The sequence below is a fragment of the Carcharhinus amblyrhynchos genome, chromosome 18 (genome assembly GCF_965287045.1).
Source record: "Carcharhinus amblyrhynchos chromosome 18, sCarAmb.v2.hapA, whole genome shotgun sequence".
Taxonomy (NCBI): domain Eukaryota; kingdom Metazoa; phylum Chordata; class Chondrichthyes; order Carcharhiniformes; family Carcharhinidae; genus Carcharhinus; species Carcharhinus amblyrhynchos.
Window position 1 is genome coordinate 37,420,665 of NC_137341.1, and position 24,289 is coordinate 37,444,953.

The 24,289-nt window shown below is 46.9% G+C and overlaps 1 protein-coding gene across 1 annotated transcript in view; it reads left to right on the forward strand.

Moving 5' to 3' along the window:
* fam20cb (FAM20C golgi associated secretory pathway kinase b) overlaps positions 1-15,902 on the forward strand; it is a 102,580-nt gene extending 86,678 nt beyond the window's left edge. Inside the window, exons 4-10 of the mRNA XM_080206834.1 lie at positions 1,555-1,647; positions 1,738-1,853; positions 3,304-3,484; positions 7,012-7,121; positions 9,449-9,530; positions 13,752-13,811; positions 14,964-15,902. Of these exons, the coding sequence (XP_080062960.1) occupies positions 1,555-1,647; positions 1,738-1,853; positions 3,304-3,484; positions 7,012-7,121; positions 9,449-9,530; positions 13,752-13,811; positions 14,964-15,216 (895 nt within the window). The 3' untranslated portion in view covers positions 15,217-15,902. The remainder of the gene's footprint in view (positions 1-1,554; positions 1,648-1,737; positions 1,854-3,303; positions 3,485-7,011; positions 7,122-9,448; positions 9,531-13,751; positions 13,812-14,963) is intronic.
* The last annotated feature ends 8,387 nt before the right edge of the window (positions 15,903-24,289 follow it).

The window sequence follows — 24,289 nt, forward strand, 5'->3', positions numbered from 1 at the left end:
TGTCGGAGAGTCGGTGCGGATGTGATGGGCCGAATGGTGTATTGTAGGGATTCTATGAGTCTATGATACCCACCACCCCATCACACACACACACACACACACACACACACACACACACACACACACAGACGATCAGAACCCGGCCATATTAATCACACTAAGCCTGGGATCTCAATGTAAACATTCCTCTCTAAGAGGAAGCTTCCAACTGCACAGTGAAGGCTTTCGGAGTCAGTGCTTGTCGAAATTTACCAAGCGTCCCCTGTGTTTTGTGCGTTAGGAAATTATATATTTGGATCCTGCAAGGAAAGACTCAATTCAATTAATGTGACGGAAACCTATGATTTTCTCACTGACACGTCTTGGGCCACATTCATTAGATTAAGAATTAAAGGAGCAATTACCATAGCCATGACGATTTGCAATTACTGATGCTCCTGTTGCGACTGTGACATTTGGCCCACTATTACTGTACAGGAGGGAGCCTGGCTGCTTTGAATACTGATGGCAGAGCTATGAATATTCAGAATAATATTCTCCGATAATGGATCTAATTTTCTCAGCTGGGAGAAGGGCTTTCTCCTCCCCTCTATAATTAGATACTGTGTGACTCTCCTGCTCAGCGCAGGCTTGTTCTCCTTCTGTGGCTTCTCATTGTACGCCGAGATTTCTGAACATGTCAGACAGTCGCTGTCATTTACTAGAGTGCCCAGCTGCTAGGCAGCCCCTAGGCTACCTGCATTCGTTCGCTAGGCCCCTGGCCTGGTGCCAACAGTGGCTCAGCTCCGTTTTAAAGTCAGTGGGAGCGCATCCCACCACAGGGACCCGAGCGCCAAATCTGATCCAGCACGCCGGTTTAATTTGATTTGATTTATTATGGTCGCATGTGTTGGTATACAGTGAAAAGTATTATTTCTTGCACGCCACACAGATAGTGATGCCAGCGTTGGACTGGAGTAAGCACAGTGAGGAATCTCACAACTCCAGATTAAAGTCCAACAAGTTTATTTGGTATCACGAGCTTTCGGAACGCTGTTCCTTCAGTGGAGAGTTGGGACTGTACCTGTAAAGACTTAATTACCTGTAAAGACTCGTTTTTTAACTATTACCTCGCAATTGAGTCTTTGTCTATATATGCCGTGTTTGTTAACTCAGCTCTCCCGTGTCTGCGTGGGTTTCTTCTGGGTGCTCTGGTTTCTTCCCAAAAGACCTGCTGGTTAGGGTGCACTGGCCGTGCTAATTTCTCCCTCAGCGTTACCCAAAGAAGCGCCGGAGTGTGGCGACCAGGGGATTTTCATAGTCACTTCATCGCAGTGTTAATGTAAGCCTGCTTGTGACACTAATAAATAAACTCAAACATTAACAACTTAAACTCCAGATCCACTGCAGTGTTGACTCTGGACTGTGAAAGGGCTTTGCGAAGCTCTCGGTTGCATTCAGAAAGATGGTGCACCACCCCAGGGAGGTTAGAGATGGGTATGAAATGGTGGCCTTGCCGCTGATGTCCACATGCCGTGAATGATACCAACCCCTAAACCTGGTCTTCTTTTCCAGGCAAACCAGGGAGCAGGAGACGCCTCCCGATTTCTTCTATTTCTCTGATTACGAGCGGCACAACTCCGAGATTGCTGCTTTCCACCTGGACAGGTAAGGTTTGCCAGTCAAAGAAAGGACGTTTTAGATTGCTCCCGCGCCCCCATTCTGGTCTAACCTTCTGGCTTTCCCCCTCCCTCAAAGAATCTTGGATTTCCGGCGTGTTCCGCCTGTGGCCGGGAGGCTGGTCAACATGACGAGAGAAATCAGAGACGTGACCCGCGACAAAAAACTCTGGAGGACATTCTTCATCTCGCCGGGTAAGGGAGCGGATTTAACGGAGTCCGCACGCCCACCTCAGGCCTCCACCTCTCGGCAGCAAAGGGAAGGGGGCGATCGATGGGTCAACCCTTGGCAGGGGTCAAGGAGGGGTCAAGCGGGTGGGGTAGTGTTGCTCACAGGGGGTCACATGGTGTGCAACGCCAATATCTTGGCCGGCCCTTGGCTTCAGACCCCAGAAAGCTGAGGGCAATCCGGGCAACCTCCGCAAAGAACTCTCTTCAGCTGTGACCTTCCCATTGGGGTGGCAAAAGTAACCCCTTCAGAGGGGCCAGTAGTTGGGCGGGTGTGGGAAACGGTGGGGGAGGGGAAGGTTTCTCCTGAGATTGAGATGGAGGTGCATTGCAGGGTCAATGTGAAGAGAGCTTTATTCTGTAAATAGCCTCACAGACAGGCATCGGGGAGGGGGGATGGAGGGTGATGCCATTGTTAGTGTTTTGCCCCCCGGGTACAAAGGCAAAGCTGCCTCTCAGGGTGCCATGGCTACTGAAAATGAGATCCTCGTACATTTGCTGCCACTCAGGGTTATTTGGGAGTGTTTATAGAGATCAAGTCCCTTGCTCAGACAGTAGGGATGGTAGCCACAGGAGAGTATGGCAGCTCAGAGCTCTGGCTTCTAGGTAAGAGTGAAGAGATCACCTGCTTGAGAATTGCCTTATGGCCATTCTGTCCTGTCCTGCACACCCCCCCTTCAGAAATGGAATCACTGAATCATAGAATCTCTCCAATGCAGAAGGAGGCCATTTGGCCCATCGAGTCTGCACCAACTCTTCGACAGAGCATCCTATCCAAGTCCGTAACCCTACGTATTTATCCTGCTAATCCCCCTAACTCAATCACTCTGGTGTACATAGGGCCAACTTCGCATTGCCAATCCACTTAACCTGCACATCTTGAGGTACTAAGGGACAATTTAGCATGGCCAATCCACCTAACCTGCACACCATTGGAGTGTGGGAGGAAACCGGAGCACCCAAAGGAAACCCATGTAGACATGGGCAGACTGTGCAAACTCCACACAGTCACCCGAGGTTGGAAGTGAACCATTTCCCTGGCAACGTGAGACAGCCATGCTGACCACTGTACCACCATGTTGTCCAAATCGGATAAATTGCAGAGCCAGTGCCCCAGACCTTTGCAGTGCATTTGAACCAGGTAATTTGCATCAAGTGCCCACAGGGTGGTGGTCGTGGTGAGTGGAACTCACCCCCTGAAAGAGAGGAGGAGAGACAGAAACCCTCGCAGCACTGAAGGAATGTTTGCACGTTCTCTTGAAGTATTGTAACCAGAAGAGCTGGGAGAGTGGGATCAGGCTGGGTAGCTCTCTACTGGCCAGGAAGGGCCGTGGGGTCCCTCCGTGCGGTAAATGTTTCTCTGTCCTGTGACTTGCTGACGCTGACTGTGTTTGTACGCCTCTGTTTCCTCAACCAGCCAACAATGTGTGCTTCTACGGAGAGTGTTCCTATTACTGCTCCACTGAGCACGCTCTGTGCGGGAAGCCTGACCAGATCGAGGGCTCGCTGGCTGCTTTCCTACCAGACCTGGCGCTAGCCAAAAGGAAAACCTGGAGGAATCCATGGCGACGATCATACCATAAACGCAAGAGAGCTGAGTAAGTTCGAGTAAGGGTGGATTCTTAAAGGGACAGAGGCGGTGTGAAGAGCAGCGCAAGTTTGAGTTAGTTTGTTAAAGGGGCAGCTACCCTTTAAGGTTCCACGCTAACAGCAGCTTGTTAAAGGGACAGTGGTTCTTTGAAGAATCATAGACAGAGTATTGTAGGTTCACATATGACTCGATTTGGTGAAGAGGAGATAGCAATTGGATCAACAGTTTCATCGCCCTCTTCCCCAGTTCATCCCACCAACAGCCAGGAAAATCATAGAATCCCGACTGCAGCAGCAGGCCGTTTGGCCCATTGAGTCTGCACTGTCTCTTACCCGTACTTAGCCCGTAACCCCAAGTCTTTACCTCTGAAGCCCCCTAGTCTATATATCTTGGGACACTAAGGGGCAATTCAGCGTAGGTAATTCACCTAACCTGCATATTTTTGGGTTGTGGGAGGAAACTGGAGGAAACCCATGCAGATAAAGGAACACAGGAATTAGGAGCAGAAGTTGGCAAATTCAGCCCTTCGAGCCTGCTCCGCCATTCAATCAGATCATGGCTAATCTCTCCCTGGCCTCAAATCCATCTCCCCACCAGTTCTCCATATCCCTCTTTCCTTTTTTTTATTGAAAATATATCTATCTCTTCCTTGAAACCATTCAATGATTCAGGCTCTGCCGTGCTACATGGAGAACAAATCCACAAATTCACCACCTTCTGCGAGAAGTAGTTCTTCCTCACCTCAGTGCTAAATCCACCGCCTCGCAACCTTTACCTGTGACCTCTTGTCCTAGACTGTCCCACAAGAGAAAATATTTGGTCCACATTTACCTTATCTATCCCTTTTAAAATATTATATACTTTGATCAGATTCCCTCTCATCCTCCTAAACTCCAGCCAGTACAAGCCCAAACTGTTTAATCTCTCCTCATACGTCAGCCCTTTCATCCCCAGAATCAGTCTGGTGAACCTTCCCTGAACTGCCTCCAAAGCCACCACATCCTTCCTCAAATAAGGAGACCAAAATTGGACACAGTACGCCAGATGTGGGGTCTCACCAACACTCTATACAATTGCAACAACACTTCTCTACTTTAATACTCCAGTCCCTTTGTAATAAATGCCAACATCCTATTTGCCTTTTTTATTACATGCTGCACCTGTATAATGACTTTCTGTGACTCATGAACAGCTCCCTTTGCCCGGACACATTTTGAACCTGCTCTCCATTTAGGTAATAATTTGCCATTTTATCTTTTCTGCCAAAATGGATAACTTCACACTAACCCACATTAAACTCTATCTGCTAAATTTTGGCCCATTCTTCTAGCCTATCTAAATCCGTCTATAAAATCTTTATATCCTCTTCATTGCCTGCTTTCCCACCTATTGTAGAATCATCCACAAATTTTGATGTTACATTCTGTCCTTGCTTGCAGATCATTTACATCGATTGTAAACAGTTAAGGTCCAAGCACTGACCCCTGCGGCATCCTAATGCTAGTCACATTTCGCCAGCCAGAGAAGGACCCATTTATCCTAACCCTCTGCTTTCGCAGTCAGCCAATTCTCAATCCAATCTAGTACTCCACTCCCAATCCTCTGCAATCTCACCTCCTGGATTGGTTTTTTATGTGGCACCTTGTCAAATGCCTTTTGGGAGACATGTGGAGAATACGCGAAGTCCACACAGACAGTCACCCAAGGTCAGAATTGAGCCCGGGTCCCTGGCGCTGTGAGGCAACAGTGCTAACCACTGCGCCACTGTGCCAGACATAACTGGTCAGAAATATGAGGTGAATTCTGCTGCCTATGGCTTTCTGACTGGCCATCTTAACTAAAGATTGGCACAGTGGCACAATGGTTAGTACCATTACCTCACAGCATCAGGAACCCGGGTTCAATTCCTGGCTTGGGTCACTGTCTGTGTGGAGTCTGCACGTTCTCCCTGTATCTACATGGGTTTCCTTTGGGCACTCCGGTTTCCTCCCACACTCCAAAGAAGTGCGGGGTAGGTGGACTGGCCATGCTAAATTGCCCATTAGTGTCAGGGGGACTAGCTAGGGTAAATGAATGGGTTCTGGGGATGGACCTGGGTGGGATTGTGGTTGGTACAGACACAATGGGCCAAATGGCCTCCATCTGCATTGTAGGATTCTATAATCTTAATCAAGTGGGCTTTTCAAAATCTGTCTCCACTATGTTTAGTGACCTCAACGGAGATCCCATCAAAGGATTTCTGACCAGCCACGACCCTTTCTTTAGAAATCCTGAACTTGAATCAACTCATATTTCTCCAAGTGCTTAGTAATTTTATCAGGGATGGAGACAGTGTCATCAGGGTCAAACCATAAAGTCAAACCAATCCCATTCTCAGAGGTTCCCTTCTTTAAGCAGTATTTCCTTCTGAAGTTATCCATCATCCTTTAATGTAACTCAACGTCGTGAGGCCATTCACCAAAGTGTTTGATGCTGAGTCAGGTAAGGAGTTATTAGAGTAAATGACCAAACACCGAGTTAACATTTACACCTTTGAGAAGAGTGAGAGGGAATCCAATTTATTGTCGAACTCACTGACTCCAGGACAGATAATTAGAGATACAATCCATAAAATATGGTATTGGGTGGCAGAGTGGTTAGCACTGCTGCCTTACAGCACCGGGGACCCGGGTTTGATTCTGGCCTTGGGTCACTGTCTGTATGGAGTTTGCACATGCCCCCCATGTCTGCGTGGGTTTCCTCCGGGTGCTCCAGTTTCTTCCTACAGTCCAAAAGATATGTGGGTTAGGTGGATTGGCCATGCTAAGCTGCTCCTTAGTGTGAGGAGTGTGTGCCTTGTGTTGGATTTCCATCCGTCCTGGGTATACCCCGCCTAGTCCCCAGTGTCTGTGGGGATAGGCTCCGACGCCCCGCAAACCTGAATTGGAGTAAGCAGGAAAATATTTTCTTCTTATGGAATTAACACTGAAGTCCACAAGCTTCATTACTGTGACACAGATTGCTGACTCTGCATCAATAGAATCGTGGGAGAATCATAGAATCCCTACAGTGCAGAAGGAGGCCATTCAGCCCATTGAGTCTGCACTGACAACAATCCCACCCAGGCCCTATTAGTGAAAGTCCACATATTTACCCTGTTAATCCCCTGACACTACGCAGCAATTTATCTTGGCCAGTCAACCTAACCCACACATCTTTGGCGAATGGGAGGGAACTGAAGCACTGGAGGAAACCCATGTGGACACGGGGAGAATGTGCAAACTCCACACAGACAGTGACCCAAACCGGGAATCGAACCGGGGTCCCTGTGAGTCAGCAGTGCTAACCACAGTGCCACCGTGTCACCCCCCAATAGATTCTGGGATCAGCCTGGGATGTTGCTGTTAAGCGTTGGGATAAACAGAAATATTATTATCGCCAGGCGATTGTCTGAGTTTACGAAGGATAATGGAGGGGTGGCGAGGCACTGGTATCTTGCTCGCTGCACAGTGGTAGCACATTCTTTTACAAAACATTTCTGTTTCTTCTCAACAGGTGGGAAGTTGATCCTGACTATTGCGAGGAAGTCAAACAGACTGCCCCTTACAACAGTGGCACACGCCTCCTCGATCTCATCGACATGACTATCTTCGACTTTCTGATGGGTAAATAAGTTTGCTCTACTTCCGAAGTTAGGAAGAAAGAAATACTTGCATTTACAAAGCACCATTCATGACACCCCAAAGCCCCTTCCAGCCAATGAAGTACTTTTGGAGCGGCTGCAATGTGGAAATCATGACAGCCAATTTGTGCACAGCAAGCTCCCACAAACAGCAGTGTGATAATGACCAGGTCATCTGTTCACTGAGGGACAAATATTGTGCAGTGCATCGGAGAGAATGCCACCCACTGTTCTTCCTCAGAATAGCAGCCACCCGAAACAGCACCTCAGGCAGTGTAGCATTACATCAGTACTGCATTCTCAGTGTCGGCCTCGAATTTTGAGCTCAGGGCCCAGAATAAGAAAGTCCCAACTTTGTGACTCAGGAGTGAGGATGTGGCCCACTGAGAAATGGATCAAATGTTTGGGAAACCCTTGGTGTTCTTTAGGTAAGGGCACTAGACAGGGAGAATGCTGGTTCGGTTCTCAACCTGTGCAAAGTCAGTTGATCTTACCAAGAACACAAGGACAGAAGGAGGCCATTCAGCCCCCCAAACCTGTTTCACCTTTATTTTAATATTCATTTGTGGGACATGGGCGTCGCTGGCTGGCCAGCATTTACTACCCATTCCTAGTTGCCCTAGGGAAGGTGGTGGTGAGTTGCCTTCTTGAATCACTGCAGTCCACATGCTATGGGTTGATCCACAATGCCATTAGGGAGAGAATTCCAGGATTTTGACCCAGCGACTGTGAAGGAATGGCAATATAATTCTAAGTCAGGATGGTGAGTGGCTTGGAGGGGAACTTGCAGGTAGTGGTGTTCCCATGTATCTGCTGCCCCTGTCCTTCTGGATGGAAGTGGTCATGTGTTTGGAAGGTGCTGTTTAAGGATCCTTGGTGAATTGCTGCAGTGGGTCTTATAGATAGTGCACATTGCTGCTACTGAGCGTCGGTGATGGAGGGAGTGGATGTTTGTAGATGTGGTGCCAATTAAGTGGGCTGCTTTGTCCTGGATGGTGCCAAGCTTCTTGAGTGTTGTTGGAGGTGCACTCATCCAGGAAAGTGGAGAGTATTCCATCACACTCCTGACTTGCGCTTTGGAGATGGTGGGCAGGCTTTAGGGAGTCAGGAAGTGAGTTACCTGCTGCAGTATCCCTAGCCTCTGACCTGCTCCAATAGCCATTTATGTGGTGAGTCCTGTTGAGTTTCTGGTCAATGGCAATCCCAAGGCTGTTGACAATGGGGGATTCAGTGATGGAGATACTATTGGTCAATGAGACCATGGCCAATCCACATCTTAACTTCATTTACCTGCCCTGTTTCTGTCACCTTATGTTATAAACATCGATGAATCTCAGTTCCAAAGTTGTCCATTGACCCTCAGATTCAACAGCTTTCTGAGTGGGGTTGCCAACCCTCCAGGAGTCTCCAGGAAGTGAAGGTTAATCTCCAGGATGTTACTGTAAGAAAAACCCGGGGTAAAGCCAAAGGTGCTCGCAAACAAATTGTGTGGCTTTCATTTCACTTCCTTTGAGCACCTCGTTAATTGTTAAAAATATCTGAGTTGAGAAAATAGGGCTAATTGACAATTAAGAAGCATCCAATCAGTTGTGGGGACCCGAGTTCGAATCCCGCCACGGCAGGTGTGGAATTTGAATTCAATAAAAAATATCTGGAATTAAGAATCTACTGATGACCATGAAACCATTGTTGATTGTCGGAAAAACTCATTTCATTCACTAATGTCCTTTAGAGAAGGAAATCTGCCTTCGTGTCTGGCCTACATGTGACTCCAGAGCCACAGCAATGCGGTTGACTCTCAACTGCCCTTGGATAACTTGGAGTGGGCGATAGATGCTGGCCAGCCAGTGACACCCATGTCCCATGAATGAATTTTAAAAAAGTTAATTGCGTACACTTTCTAATTGCAAGGGAAGGCTCCATGATGACGGGCAGATTGGGCAACCAATCAAAGGTAGGGTTGGAGCAATAGGTCATGTGATGAAACCTCCAGGAGTTTGTCCAATCAGATTCAGTGACCCCAAATGGTGGTCAAAGGGCTCCAGTTGGGGAAGGGCAGATTGGGTTGCATTCCCAATCCTGGTCCATGTCCAGTGGCTCCTGTTAGAAGGTTCAGCATGAACGAGGATGGGATTAAGCTTGCCCTTGGCACCTCTGCCTCCCACCAACACCCAGAGTCTGGGCTCACATGGGAGGAAGGACAGGTGCTAGGGTGAAGCAGGGATTGGGCCAGGGCTGGTGTCTGGGGTGTTAAGCATGTCACACTCACTGCATTCAGTCTAACTGCTTTCCTGCTCCTTCCTCTTACAGGAAATATGGACCGCCATCATTATGAAACTTTTGAAAAGTTTGGAAATGATTCATTTATTATTCATTTGGACAATGGAAGAGGGTAAGGAGAAACAAAAGATAGCAGTTTCTGATTCAACCGGTGTAAATGTGTGAGTGTGTGTGTGTGAATGTGTGCTCATCAATGGACATGCTGTGTGTATTTGAGTGTCTGTGTGTGAGTATGCATGTGGGTTTGAGCATGTGTGCATATGTGTTTGATCATGTGTGCATGTGGGTTTCAGTCTGTGTTTGATCATGCATGTGTGGTTCTGAGCATGTGTGTGAGCGTATGTGTGTTTGAGCATGTGTGTGAGCATGTGTGTGTGTTTGAGCACGTGTGTGTGTGTGTTTGAGCATGTACGTTTGAGTATATGCATGTGTTTCAGCATGTGTGTGTGCATTGTATGTGTGTTCATGTACCTCTGTGTCTAGGTGTGAAAGCAGGTTGACATACCTGTTTAATTTTATCATACTGATTGTTATAATATAGTTTACAGCAATCTTGATGAGTGCAGCCACACTCTGTGGTACAAGAAATTACCTCGTTCAATAGACAGCTTGTGCAGAGTGAGTTGCTCAAGGAAAGAAATTGAGAGGATTTATTTTTTGCTTTGAAAGGTTAAAGTTCCCATAGTGAAGCTGGGCTGATCAGAGCTTTGCTCTGTAGCATATCCAGAGCCTCTGTAGCACTGATAGCAGCGATGTCTGGCCAGTAGCAATATCCTGACCTGAATTCTGTTGCTGGCGAGGTTAATCGCACTGTTCACTGTCTTCTACCCTGAGGCCAGTACAACACTGCCCCAAGCAATCCTCCAATAGGTACAAAATTACCTTTTTGAGTCTGACGGGAAGGGGGGCTGCTTCTCAAAGCACGCTTTGAGGAGCAGTCTCCACATCACTTAATCCATCATTTGTAACACGACCCAAACCAGCACGTTACTGGTTTAAAAATAGCTGCCAAGGCTGATTCACTCACCGAGCAGGTCAGCGGTGAGGTAGAGCTATTTCCTGATCTAACAATGTCCCATCACTTTCCCCAAGAAACATGGGCAGCTGTTAACTGCTGGTTCTCCATCAGCACCTGAATTAACAACACTAGCGAGAGCCTCCAATATCTACATGAGGGAGAGTCCCAAAACTGCAGCTAGTTAATCTCATCAAGGGAAGGAAGAGGAGAACAGAGCTAGTCCCTGACATCCACAGCTTTGGATTGATTTGATTTATTATTGTCACGTGTATTAGTATAGAGAAAAGTATAATGCACTATACTGGTAAAGAATACCATATGTAGAGAAGGAAGGGAGAGGGTGCAGAATGTAGTGTTACAGTCATAGCTAGGGTGTGGAGAAAGATCAGCTTAATGCAAGGTAAGTCTATTCAAAAGTCTGACAGCAGCAGGGAAGAAGCTGTTCTTGAGTCGCTTGGTACGTGACCTCAGACTTTTGCGTCTTTTTCCTGACAGAAGAAGGTGGAAACAGGAATGTCCACGGTGCATGGAGTCTTTGATTATGCTGGCTGCTTTTTGATTTGATTTGATTTGACTTATTATTGCCACGTGTATTAGTATACAGTGGAAAGTAGTGTTTCTTGCATGCTATACAGACAAAGCATACCGTTCATAGAGAAGAAAAGGAGAGGGTGCAGAATGTAGTATGACAGTCACAGTTCATCAATCCTGCAGGAACCACAGCCACAGACTCAGTCCGTGCACATGTACGTATGCCTCAGAGAGTACAAACACAAGGGAGATTTGCTCTTAATCATCACTCAGTCCTTCACTGAATCCAAATCTGGTCACTAAACCTTTCAATGGGGTCATCAAGGCCTTGGGGTGGACACAGAGGAGTTTCAGAAAGAAAAGGACTTGCAACTGCACGGCGTCTTCCAACAATCCAGGACGTCCCAAAATATTTCACAGGCGGCAAGGAACTTTTGGAAGTGGAATCATTGTTGTAATGTAGGAAACACGGCAACCGATTTGTGCATAGCAAGATCCCAGAAACTGCAGCGCGATAAGGACCTGATCACCACCTTGAGAACATGTCAAAGCAGGAGTAGACCAGACAAAGCCTGGAGCAGTGAAGGCTCCTCCCACACACTCTCGAGTAGAGAGGTTCTGTTGCAGGCGCCTGTTTGAGGATTAGTCAGCAGTCAGCGGTCAGGTTAACATCAGGCACCCGGCTATATTAATTGATGTTGGTGGAGGATAAATACTAGCCGGGACTCCAGGAAAAGCTCTCCTGCTTTCCCTCAAAATAATGTACTGGGATTGCTGATGTCCACTGGGAAGGGCAAATAGGGCCTTGGCTCGGCAGCTGAATTCTGGAGTGGATTACTGCAGAAAGCTGGCAGAATGGGTTCTGGGGGATAGTAACGAGCTGTGTTTCTGAACAGAGAGAGAGAGCAGCAGCGTGGGTGTATCTACACCACAGGGACTGCAGCAGTTCAAGAAAGCAGCTCACCATCACCTTCTCAAGGGCAATTGCTCTGACCAAGACAGCAAGAAACTACAAAGGGTCGTGAACGAAGCCTAGTCCATCACGCAAACCAGCCTCCCATCCATTGATACCGTCTACACTTCCCACTGCCTCGGAAAAGCAGCCAGCATAATTAAGAACCCCAGGCAACCCAGACATTCTCTCTTCCACTTTCTTCCGTCAGGAAAAAGATACCAAAAGTCTGAGGTCATGTACCAACCGACTCAAGAACAGCTTCTTCCCTGTTGCTGTCAGACTTTTGAATGGATTTACCTTGTATTAAGTTGATGTTGCTCTACACCTGAATGGGACTTGTCTACATTTACCACAGGTTTGTGGTTTAACTTTTGCTTTATGAAATGAAACACTGTTCTTTTCGACTTGGGAGTTATTGCAGCAATAATTGCTGGCCTAGTCAGTGACACCCACATCACATGAAAGGATTCAATGATAGGGAATGCAGGGCATTGGATGTGAATTCAGTCTGCATTTATAGGGCAGTACTTTGCTTAGTGGCAGACAGCACGCTGGTTAAGTGACTTCAGCTGTCAGAAGCATGTGTTAATGCTTGCGTCATCACAACCTGGGAGACTGTTGTATAAACTGTGAGGAGTGCCAACACGGGTGTGTGGAGTGTGAGGAGTGTTAATGCTGGATGCTTTGCGAATTTTGAGGAGGGTATAAACACTCTGATATGTGAGAATTGTGGAGTCTTAGCGCTGTGTGTTTAATAAACCAAGAGGCGTGTCAATGCTGCAGATTGTCTTAAACACATGGGTTTTTGCTTTGTTTATTTTGCATCAAAAAACAAAGAAGTACAGCAAAGGAACAGGCCCTTCAGTCCTCCAAGCTTGTGCTGATCATGGTGCCTAACTAAACTTTAAAAAAAAACTTTAGCTCTTACTCGGCCATATCCTTCTATTCTCTCCCTATTCATGTACCCATCTAGATGCCCCCTAAATGTTGCTAATGTTCCTGCTTCCACCATTTCCTCTGGCAGTGTGTTCCAGGTGTCCATCACTCACTGCGTGAAAAACTTCTCTGTACATCTCCCTTAAACTTTCCCCCTCAGCTTGAACCTGTAATTGCCCGCATTTGTCCCATATCCCTCTATATCAAACTTACCCATGTAACTGTCTAAATGCTTTTTAAAAGACAACATTGTACCCGCCTCTACGACTATCTCTAGCAGCTTGTTCCAGACACTCACTACTCTCTATGTGAAAAAATTGCCCCTCTGAACCCTTTTGTATCTCTCCCCTCTCACCTTAAACCTATGCCCTCCAGTTTTAGACTCTCCTGCCTTTGGGGATATTGACTATCCAGTTGATCTATGCCCCTCATTATTTTATAGACCTCTATTAGATCACCCCTAAGCCTACTGAGTCTTTCCAGCATTTTCTGTTTTTATTTCAGATTTCCACGATTTGTGGTATTTTGTTTTATATACTATATAGTTTCCCCTTCATAAATTCATGTGGACTTTGCATAAGCATGTTTTGAGTTTCTATGGCCAATATTTGCCAACCTCGCTCGTGGCTGAGATTCTCCAGTTCCGCTGCGGTGAATGGAAATTTGGCTGAGCGTCAGATTCCCCATTCTCTCTGTCAGCGGTGGCAGGACATGCAATAATGGAGAATTCTGGTCTACATGTCCTGTTAGCATGTTCCTAATGTTCTGGCAATTTCCCGACTGCTGATGTCAGACTGTCACGCTCCATGATTTAAGATGTGCTAATACACAATTCTCCTGGATTTCAGGAGGAATTCTTGGGTTTCTAATGCTTTCTTGTTGTCCTCCTGCAGGTTTGGGAAACATTCTCATGACGAGCTCTCCATCCTGGTACCACTGAATCAGTGCTGTCGGTAAGTGTAAGTGGTTAGAGATTGCCCCCTTGACCCTTCTGTGTCCTCCATACCTGCAACCTCCAGGTACAATTCTGTTTTCGTATTTCTGGTACAGAATTTTACATCCCCAGTGACAAAATCATCAGGCGGGATTTTCTGGCCTTTCCTGCCAATGGGATCTTCAAGTCCAGTTAGGGACCGGCAATAAATGCCGGCCCAGCCCACATCCCACGAACAAATAAAAAAATATTAGCTTCCTTTCCGGATATATCGCAAGCTTGGTATGGCTTCTGCTCTGACCAAGACCGCAAGAAACTATAAAGGGTTATGAAAGTAGCCCAGTCCATCACACAAACCAGCCTCCCACCCGTTGACACTGTCTACACTTCCCGCTGCTTCAGAAAAACAGCCAGCATAATTAAGGACCCCACGCATCCCGGGCACACTCACTTCCACCTTCTTCCGTCAGAAAAAAGTTACAAAAGTCTGGGATCACATACCAACTGACTCGAAAACAGCTTCTTCCCTGCTGCCATCGGACCTTTGAATGGACCTACTTTATAAGAAGCCGATCTTTCTCTTCACCCTATATGTAACTGCAGCACTATATTCTGAACCCTCTCCTTTCCTTCTCCCCTATATGTGGTATGTTTTAGCTATACAGGGCGCAAGAAACAATACTTTCCACTGTATCCCAATACATGTGACAATAATAAATCAAATCAAATCAATCACGGGTCATGGGTGTCGCTGGCAGGTCAGCATTTATTGTCCATCCCTAGTTGTCCTTGAACTGAGTGGCTTGCTAGGCCATTTCAGCGGGCAGTTGAGAGTCAACCACATTGCTGTGGCTCTAGAGTGACATGTAGGCCAGTCTGGGGTAAGGACAGATTTCCTTCCTGAAGTACTTTAGTGAACCAGATGGGTTTTTCCGACAATCGACAATGGTTTCAGTAGATTCTTATTTCCAGATATTTTTTATTGATTTCAAGTTCCCGTGGCGGGTTTTAAACCCAGGTCACCACAACATAAGCTGAGTTTCTGGGTTAATAGTTCAGCAAGAAGACCATGAGGCCAGAACCTCCCGCAACACAGCTCAAGCTTAGGGAGACGTCTGTATGGACACATTAATTCTGCCTGCCCTTAACGCTATTGCGTCTACCGTTACAGAATAAAGGAATCGACATACCTCCGGCTACAGCTATTAGCCAAGGAAGAGTACAAACTGAGTGAGGTGATGGCTGAATCGCTCCAACGGGACAAACTCTCGCCCATTCTTATAGAGGACCACCTCAAGGCCATGGACAGGAGGTTACGAATTGTCCTAAAGTCGGTCAGCGACTGCGTGGAAAAGGAAGGGCACAACATGGTGGTGGAGAACGATCTAGCTTACAATATCAATTCAATCGCCACCAATAGGTAGTAGAGGGGAGCGTGACGCCTTCTCTCGGATGTTTTTTTTACTCGTGTCGGTGAGAAAATGGAAAGTCTTGCAGAGACTGGCTATTTAATGTTATTTCTTGAATTCAGTGAATTCAGAACAGAGATGTAATTGTTCCCAAATATGTAAAGTATAGACTCCATTCCAGATTATTATAACGACAAAAGGTTTCTAAGTTAAGCCGTCTATTTGTTTTTCTCGATGGTATCCGATGCTGAGATGTGAATATTTGAACAGCAGTGTGCAATTGCAAAAGAGAAGAAACATTTTCAAATAGATATATATATATGTATATAGATATAGATATATATATAAAGAGGAAACATGCTGATGAGCAAAATACTTGAAAGCTGATCAAACTGATCTGAGTGACCCAGGCATTGCTCTTCTTGTGAAATGGGACAGCGAAGCTGCAATGTTGACTCTCCTCGGCATTTCCCAACATGCGTCGATCGGCCACTTCCAGCCTTGCGTTCAGAGTTCTTTGTGTACAGATACGGACGGGCAAGCTGGTTTCTGCGGCTTTCGGTTAGGGATAGCAGTTTTCCTTCCCTGAAGGACATTACTGAACCAGATGGGTTTTTAGCAATGTTTTCGGGGGTTGGGGTTTTGTGGTAACTGTTTTTTTTTTGCGATTTGGTGAAAGTGCAATAAAGATTATGGCAACAGCTTGTGTGGTGTCCGGACCTCCAGTTTAATTGGGTGGAATGTGGCAGGGAGGGTGGTTGTTGGGAGGTCGGTGGAAGGGAGAGTAGCAGAGTGTTGTGTTTGGTGCAGGCTGGATGACTTTCTAAGCTGGTGCTCTTCACAAATCAGATTTGGCCTCATGGACACTGCTTCCCAGCTGCTCCCCACTTTCCCGCTCTGGTTCCCACTCAGACACAGCTCCGGCGTTGCTGGTTAGCCTCAAACCCTTCACCCGAGGGATCGCTGAAGACCAAGAGCGGGGGTGTTGGCGAGTTGGGCTCTTAAAACCTCACAGTGCAGGAGGAAAAGGCCATTGAGCTCATCATGCCGCTGCCGGCTCTTTCAAAGGGCTTCCCAATTAGTCCCATTCCTTCCTGCTCTGTGTTCAAAGCTTTGCCTTTCAATAATTTATCCCGTTCACTTCAGAACGTCACCAGTGAATCTGCTGCCACCATCCTTTCACACACTTCATCCCAGATTGTAACAATCGGCTGGGTCTTTTTAAAGAGGTCTCCTTGTTTCTGCACCTGCTCCTTTTGCCAATTATCTAAAATCTGGAGGTGGGGGGGTGGGGGGGATGCGATTCCCCCCCAGCCCTCTCCAGCAGCACAGCTGGCCAGGAGGCATAAGCAGTGTAGGACGCTCCCCACTGGGTGCCACAACCTCTGTGTGTCCCCGGAATTCCGGCATCGTCAGTTCTGCAGCAGACATCACCAGGGATGAAAATAATTCCAGGCAATCCATGCACTTTACAGTCATAGAATCTTCCAAACACAGAAGGAGGCCATGTGGCCCGTCATTCCTGTACTGACTCTTTCAAAGAGCTATCTAATTAGTCCCCTTCCTTTGCTCTCTCCAGATAGACCTGCAGATTTCTCATATCGAGCAGTTATCCAACTCACTGTAGAAAGTTACTATTCAGTCTGTTTGCACCGGCCCTTTAGGCACTGCATTGTAGGTCAGAATGAAGAGGTTCTCCTCATTTCCTCTGGTTTAGTTGCCAGTAATCACTGACTTTCCTGTCAGTGATAGCAGTTTCTCCTTACATATGTTACCAAAACTCCTAATTAATTTGAAAAAAATTGAGGCAGTTTTTTAAAAATACTTATCAATGACTGGGGAGCAGAAAAGTAACTGCAACAAAACCCCTTCCTTTTCGGTCACTGGGAGAGCAGAAACAGCCGGGGGACAGAGGGGTGGCTGCTGAGATTTGTTACACACAGGGATGGGTCCTGGTCAGCCAAAGGCAGCTGCAGATATAAAGGGATTTTTTTAAACGTTGTTCAGGAAGGGGGTAGTATATGAGGTGCTGCGTCCCGTCTTTCAAATACATGCACACGCACGTACATACATATACAGACATGCAAGCACATACATCCACATGCACATATACAGGCACATACAGACACATACACAGGTGCATACACACACATGCATACGCACACACATGCACATGGACATATTCACGCACATATACACATGCATGCACATAAACACATGCATGCACATATACACCACTCACAGGCACATACACAGGTACGTACACACACATATAAATGCACTTACACACACTCAAGTCACATACACAGCTACATACATATACACATACATACATGCACATGCACTTACACACACATACACATGTATACACATGCACATGGACATATGCACACAGATGCACATAGACACATATATAGGTACATACATACACATGCATATAGACACACATGCACAGCAAATACACACATATGCACACTCACACAGATCCACATACATTTTCTGCAGATGAGTGAAGCAGGGCAATTTAAGAAGAAATATTAAAGTCTTCTCCTTCAGCAGAAACCCCTACTTATAGATAGCTCACTGAAGAAAACACTTTTAAACATCTTATTTGGGAAGTTCTGCAAATTATATACTGGAATAAAACTCAGTCTAGAATCTAATCAAGGAGCTTGATGCAGTGTGTATAAAATATAATGGATCTCTGGGAGTAGGTTACAAGTTGGAATCTAATTGAGAGCTTGAAATGGTTTGTGTAAGGAATAATGGGGTGAATTACAGGCACGAGTTCAGTTGATTTATACGGAGAATAATGGATATAATTAAGAATGATTACCACGCAATAGTCTACTTGAGCAGTTCAGCTGATATCAAAATATACAACTGCAGAGTTTAAATGAGCTTATAACTGTCATCTGGACTCAGTGATGGATTGCAATCTAGAAATCCCCCTCAGGGTTATCTGCTGTTTTATATCTGGAAATGTAAATCATAAACTTGTGGTTTACTCATGATTGTCTCTCACAGTGAAGTCCAGCACTGGCCCAGACATTCAGGCGGGATGAGAGAGCTCAGAGGTCATTGGATCCATAAGGTTATTAGAACCATAGAAAAGTTACAGCACAGATAGAGGCCATTCAGCCCAACTTGCCTATGCCAGCCTGAGGACACCTAGTACCCTTTCTAATCCCACCTTCCTGCACCTGGCCCATAGCTGCACTCCCGAAGAAGATGGGGCACCTCACAGCACTTAAGGTGCAGATCCGGGTACTTAATTAAAAAGTTTAGGATCTATGTCTGTGCACACTGGCACTGCGGCCTTACAGTGGCAGGGGCAACATGGTGGCACAGGGGTAGCACAGTGGTTAGCACTGCTGCTTCACAGGGCCAAGGACCCAGAGTCGATTCCTAGCTTGTGTCACTGTCTGTGTGAAGTCTGCACATTTGCCTCGTGTCTGCGTGGGTTTCCTCTGGATGCTCCAGTTTTCTCCCACACTCCAAAGATGTGCAGGTTAGGTAGATTGGCCATGCTAAATTGTTCTGAGTATCAGGGGGATTAGTAGGGTAAATACATGGTGTTGTGGAGATAGGGGCGTTGTGGTCGGTATAGACTCGATGGGCCGAATGACCTCCTTCTACACTGCAGGGTTCTATGATTTTAAGACCCGGGTTCAATTCCTGGCTCAGGCCACTGTCTGCATGGAGTCTGCAAGTTCTTCCCATGTCTGTTCAGCCCCCCTCGTTCTCCTGGTCTCCCTAGTTCTAGTTCAGCTGTTGAAATGACTTTGAATTGCAGTGCACAGAAATGTAGAATGGGGTTCAGGGGCCGAATGGCCTTCTCCTGTTCATTTATTCCTGCCGTTCTGGGAAGTGAAACCCATATTTTAGGTCACCTTCCAGTTGAAGCAACATCATGGGTGAAATCTTACCCCCCAAAAATGGCAGAGTGTTGGCGTGTTTTCAGATCAAGTCTCATTAGTAATCATTTTTATGCCCACGCGTTTCACGCCACTCCTGCAGTGTGTTCGCTCTGATTCACCCGACCTGCAACCACTCAACTGCTGCAAGCGCTGGGGAGCTCCATGTAAAAGGTTCCCCAACAATTGTTCCACAGTGACTCCAGGGGATGACAAGGCCGCACCATGCTTTTCAGAGGGGGCCCTCACCAGACTGCCGGGTGGAGTGGAGGAGAGGCCAGATACACTCTACCCCCACCCTTCAGGAGACAGCCTCCCCGTAGAGTCACCAGACCGTTTGGGATGCAATAACAACCCTGCTCAGTGCAAGTGCACTCCCAAAGAAGATGGGGCAACAGTATCGGAAGAAGATGAACGATCTTCTTCGCTCAACCAGGATAAGTGAATGACCCCCCTAGTCACCCCACTGGGCTCCCTCGCACACATCTCACACTCCCGACGCTTTCCCTCACTCAACCCATTCAAGTGACCCCTGTGAACCCCTCCCCCTGATATGGCCATGTGGGACCCCCAACCCAAATCCCACATTGCACTTATCTGTGCGTGTGTGTGTGTGTGTGTGTGTGTGTGTGTGTCCGTCCCACCAAACCTTCCCCCTAGGCAGTGCATACTAGGGAAGGTGCTGGCTGCCTGAGCCAGAGACAGAGAGATGACAATAACTCTCTGCTCTGTTGGTACGAAACAAGATCCCCTTCGGAGATAGAGAGGGAGATAGAGAGGGAGATGGAGAGGGAAACAGAGAGGGAGATGGGGAGAGAGAGAGAGAGAACGACAGAGATGGAGACAGAGAGAGACAGGGTGAGAGAGAGAGACAAAGAGGGAGACAGAGAAGGAGACAGAGAGAGACAGACAGAGATGGAGACAGAGAGAGACAGAGAGAGAGACAGAGAGAGACAAGGAGAGAGAGAGAGACAAAGAGGGAGACAGAGAAGGAGACAGAGAGATGGTTAAAGAAGGCAGCTCACTACCACCTTCTCAAGGGTAATTAGAATCACAATTATCATGAGATCCAGGAGCAGGAGGAGGTAATTCAGCCCCTGGAGTTCTGCCATTTAATACCATTATGGCTGGACGATAAATGCTGCCATTGCACAAATCAATCAAGAAAACACTTGGTGATCTCTAAAATCTAAATCCATTGCTAAAAATCTGCCCAGCCATCTCTATCTCTCTTGCAATGTGCCATCAGTAATTAGTGCCAAAGCAACTGGTACAACTGCATTTACCTAATACTGTTAGCTTCGAAATATATCCCATTGTGCTTCACAAGAGGAAAATCAGATAAGAGATATTGATGCCAAGCCAATGGGCTCTGAGTGAGGCTCTGACAGGAGGAGAGAGAGACAGAGACAGAGACAGGGAGAGGCAGAAAGAGACAAAGAGAGACAGAGAGCGAGGCAGAGAGAGAGGCAGAAAGAGACAAAGAGGGAAAGGGAGACAGAGAGAGAGGCAGAGAGAGAGACAGAGAGAGGGGCAGAGAGTGAGGCAGACAGGGAGTGAGGCAGACAGAGAGAGAGACAGACAAAGAGAGAGACAAAGAGACAGACAGGGAGGCAGACTGAGAAAGACAGAGAGACAGAGAGAAAAAGGAACAGAGAGACAAGAGAGAGAGGCAGAGAGAGATAGAGATAGAGAGAGAGAGAGACAGAGAGGGAGACAGAGAGGGAGAGAGACAGAGAGAGAAAGAGGCTGAGAGAGAGAGAGAAAGACAGAGAGAGAGAAAGAGAATTAATTTCCTGATACAACAAAACCAACAATAGAACTTGAGCTGGGGTCATCCCCATTTCCCACCTCCATCCCTTGCCTCCTTATTTGGTTCTACCTGAAGCAAGTGAAGGTTTTGTCACGTAATGAAAGGCAGATAAAAATAGACTAAAGATAGAATTAATCTCAAATGGGCACCCAGTGTCAAACTGTATCACGCGATCTGTAACAAGCTATAAAACCTATCCGACTCAGGATAGGAAAAGTGAATTTGAACACACAGCAGTGTCCTCTCAGGAGAGCTTGGCTAATGCTCTTTAAATATTCATCAACGCTGGTGAACTCAAAGACACTGAACATCTTTCCATAATGCTTGCTTCCTTTACAGCGCAGCGAAACCGTAGCAACGGGCCTATTGTGCAGCATCATTAAGAAGCCTAACTTCAACAAGGAGTGTCCAGCAGCTGCTGAGCCTTTTCTCGGCAGAACCAATTCCACCTCATCTTCAAAACCAGCAGCCTCATTAACGAAGGAGATTGGAGTTCTAATTTCAAATCGCCTCGATATTTGGAATCTGTTTAGCCAGCTGTGTTAAAACATGCACTGGGACCTCTTGGTGATCACATTCATCTTCGCCGTTCCATTTTAAGCTCAATCTCAGCTGATGTGCAGATTTGAACATCTGTTTTCATTCAAAGCAATGCAGCATCCAGTCTAACAACAGACACTTTCTTTCCATGGGGGAACCTGAGGTAACATCCTGTGTAAAGCCCTTCCCCTTCACCCCATCGCTGGCAGTCAACTGAGCGCTAAGTTCGAGATTCTTCGCTCCAATCACCTCCACCTCTCATCTCCCATCTTGTAAGTTCTTCCTTAAATCCTACCTCTTTGACCAAACTTCTAGTCAGCATTCTTATCGGGCAGTCAGGTCAGTGGGTCAACGTATTCCTACTTCCAGGCAATCTCGCCAGGGGCAGGAGAACAGCAGCCACTCCTTGATCATCAACAAGCCAAAAAACATCAGTTAATTGGGGTGGGGGGGCAGGGGAGCGGGGAGACAGTCTGCACGATCGCTTGGGCCAGGATAGACTCCCACTGAGTGTTGGGCTGCGCATATGGGCGGCACAGTGGCACAGTGGTTAGCAGTGTTGCCTCACGGTGCCAGGGGCTGGGTTCAATTCCTGGCCTTGGGACGACTGCCTGCGTGGAGTTTGTACATCCTCCCTGTGTCTGTTTCTTCCGGGTGCTCCAGTTTCCTCCCACATTCCACAGATGTGCAAGTTATGTTGATTGGCCATGATGAATATGTAGGGGTCACAGGGATAGGGCCTGGATGGGATTGTTCTTGGTACTTGATGGGCCACATGGTCTCCTTCTGTCGAGATTCTAAGATTTTATGAGGCCTAGATCTCATCAAAGCCAGAGATTCCATGCCCCAATGATAGGATGGTGGGCAGGGAAAGCTTCACCTTTGACCCAAACAAATCTTTCCAAGAGATTTCCCCTGTGCTCTGAGAGGCCGGCTGACTTCATTCCTCTTCACTTCTGAAACTGAATGTGTGTTTCTGAGGTTGTCTCAAATATGAGATAACTCCACATTCTCCTTTCTGCCTCAGCAGCACACAGCTCTCCCAGTGGGACTGCTGGCCTTCCAATTCTGACTAAGCCTGTGCCTGAGGAACCTTAACTGAGCAGGAACCATGGAGGTGACCGTATTTTTCTTTCATTCATCTATGGGATGTGGGCGTCACGTTATCCAAGAAAAAGCCAATAAACTCAGTTTGTTTTAATTTATTATTTCACAGACTGTGGTCATCTCTGCCTGGTTTGGACCCACGTTTGGTGCAACTATTTTTAAGAGCAGCATGGTGGCACAGTGGTTAGCACTGCTGCCTCACAGCACCAGGGATCCAGGTTCGATTCCCAGCTTGGGTCACTGTCCGTGCGGAGTCTGCACGTTCTCCCTGTGTCACTGTGGGTTTCCTCTGGGTGCTCAGGTTTCCTTCTACAGTCTGAAAGAGGTGCTGGTTAGGTGCATTGGCCACGCTAAATTCTCCCTCAGTGCACCCGAACAGGTGCCAGAGTGTGGCCAATAGGGGAATTTCACAATAACTTCATTGCAGTGTTAATGTAAGGCTACTTGTGACACTAATAAATAAAAATAAAAAATAGATAGTTGCCCTTGAGAAGGTGGTGGTGAGCTGCCTTCTTGAAGTGCAGCAGCCCCTGAAGTGTAGGTACTCCCACCGTGTTGTTAGGGAGGGCATTCCAGGAGGAGCTTGCAATATTCCCAACTCCTGAAAATAAACCATCACCAGAACACTACATTCATTCCCTCCTTCTTAGGTTAGGCGTCAGGTTCTGTCCACTTATCATCCTATGAAGTGTCTTCAGTGTCACAAAATCAATGCAAAAATATTGCTGAGTTCTTTAAAAACATCACTTTAAATGTATCCATTCATAGGCTGTAGGTGTTAGAACCATAGGGCAAAATTCTACCAGCACGGTTGCCCAAGGTTCGTACGATCCCACCCGAGACCAACGGAGAATGCCATTTTCCGACCCTTGCCTGCCCCCCCGGAATCAGGGCGGGTGTGCCAGTAAAATTCCGGCCATAGAATCCCTGCAGTGTAGAAGAAAGCCATTCGGCCCATCGAGTCCGCACCAATCACAATCCCACCCAGGCCCTATCCCTGTAACCCCACGAATTTACCCTGCTAATCCCCCTGACACTAAGGGTCAATTTAACAAGGCCAATCAACTTAACCCGCACATCTTTGGACTATGAGAAGAAACTGGAGGGAACCCACGCAGACACAGGGAGAATGTGCAAACTCCACACAGACAGTGACCCAAGGCTGGAACCGAACTCGGGTCCCTGGCATTGTGAGACAGCAGTACTAACCACTGTGTCACCGTACCACCCACTAGGCTTCCTAAGCAAGACTAGGCTAGGATTCCCATCCCTAATTCCCCTTGGGGACGTAATGGCCAGCCATCTTGAATACAAACAATGTGGATGGCACAATGCTCTCAATGAATGATGAAATATTTTTGAAGTTAATGAGGGTAAGGCAGCAGCCAATTTTCACATAGCAAGCTCCTAGATACTGCACTAAAATCAGTCATCTGGGCGCCATAAGAATGGGCGATAAGTGCTGGCCAGCCAGTAACGCCCATGTCCCATGAATGAATAAAACAAAATCTGTTTCACCGATATTGGCTGAGGGATAAATGTAAGTTGAGATTTCGGGAAAAACTTCCCCTGATTTTCATTGAAAAAAACAGTGCAGTGGGATATATAAGTTTTTGATTTGATTTATTATTGTCACATGGATTAATGCACAGGCCAAGTCTTGCTTCTTGTGCACTATAAGACAAAGCATACTGTACATAGAGAAGGAAAG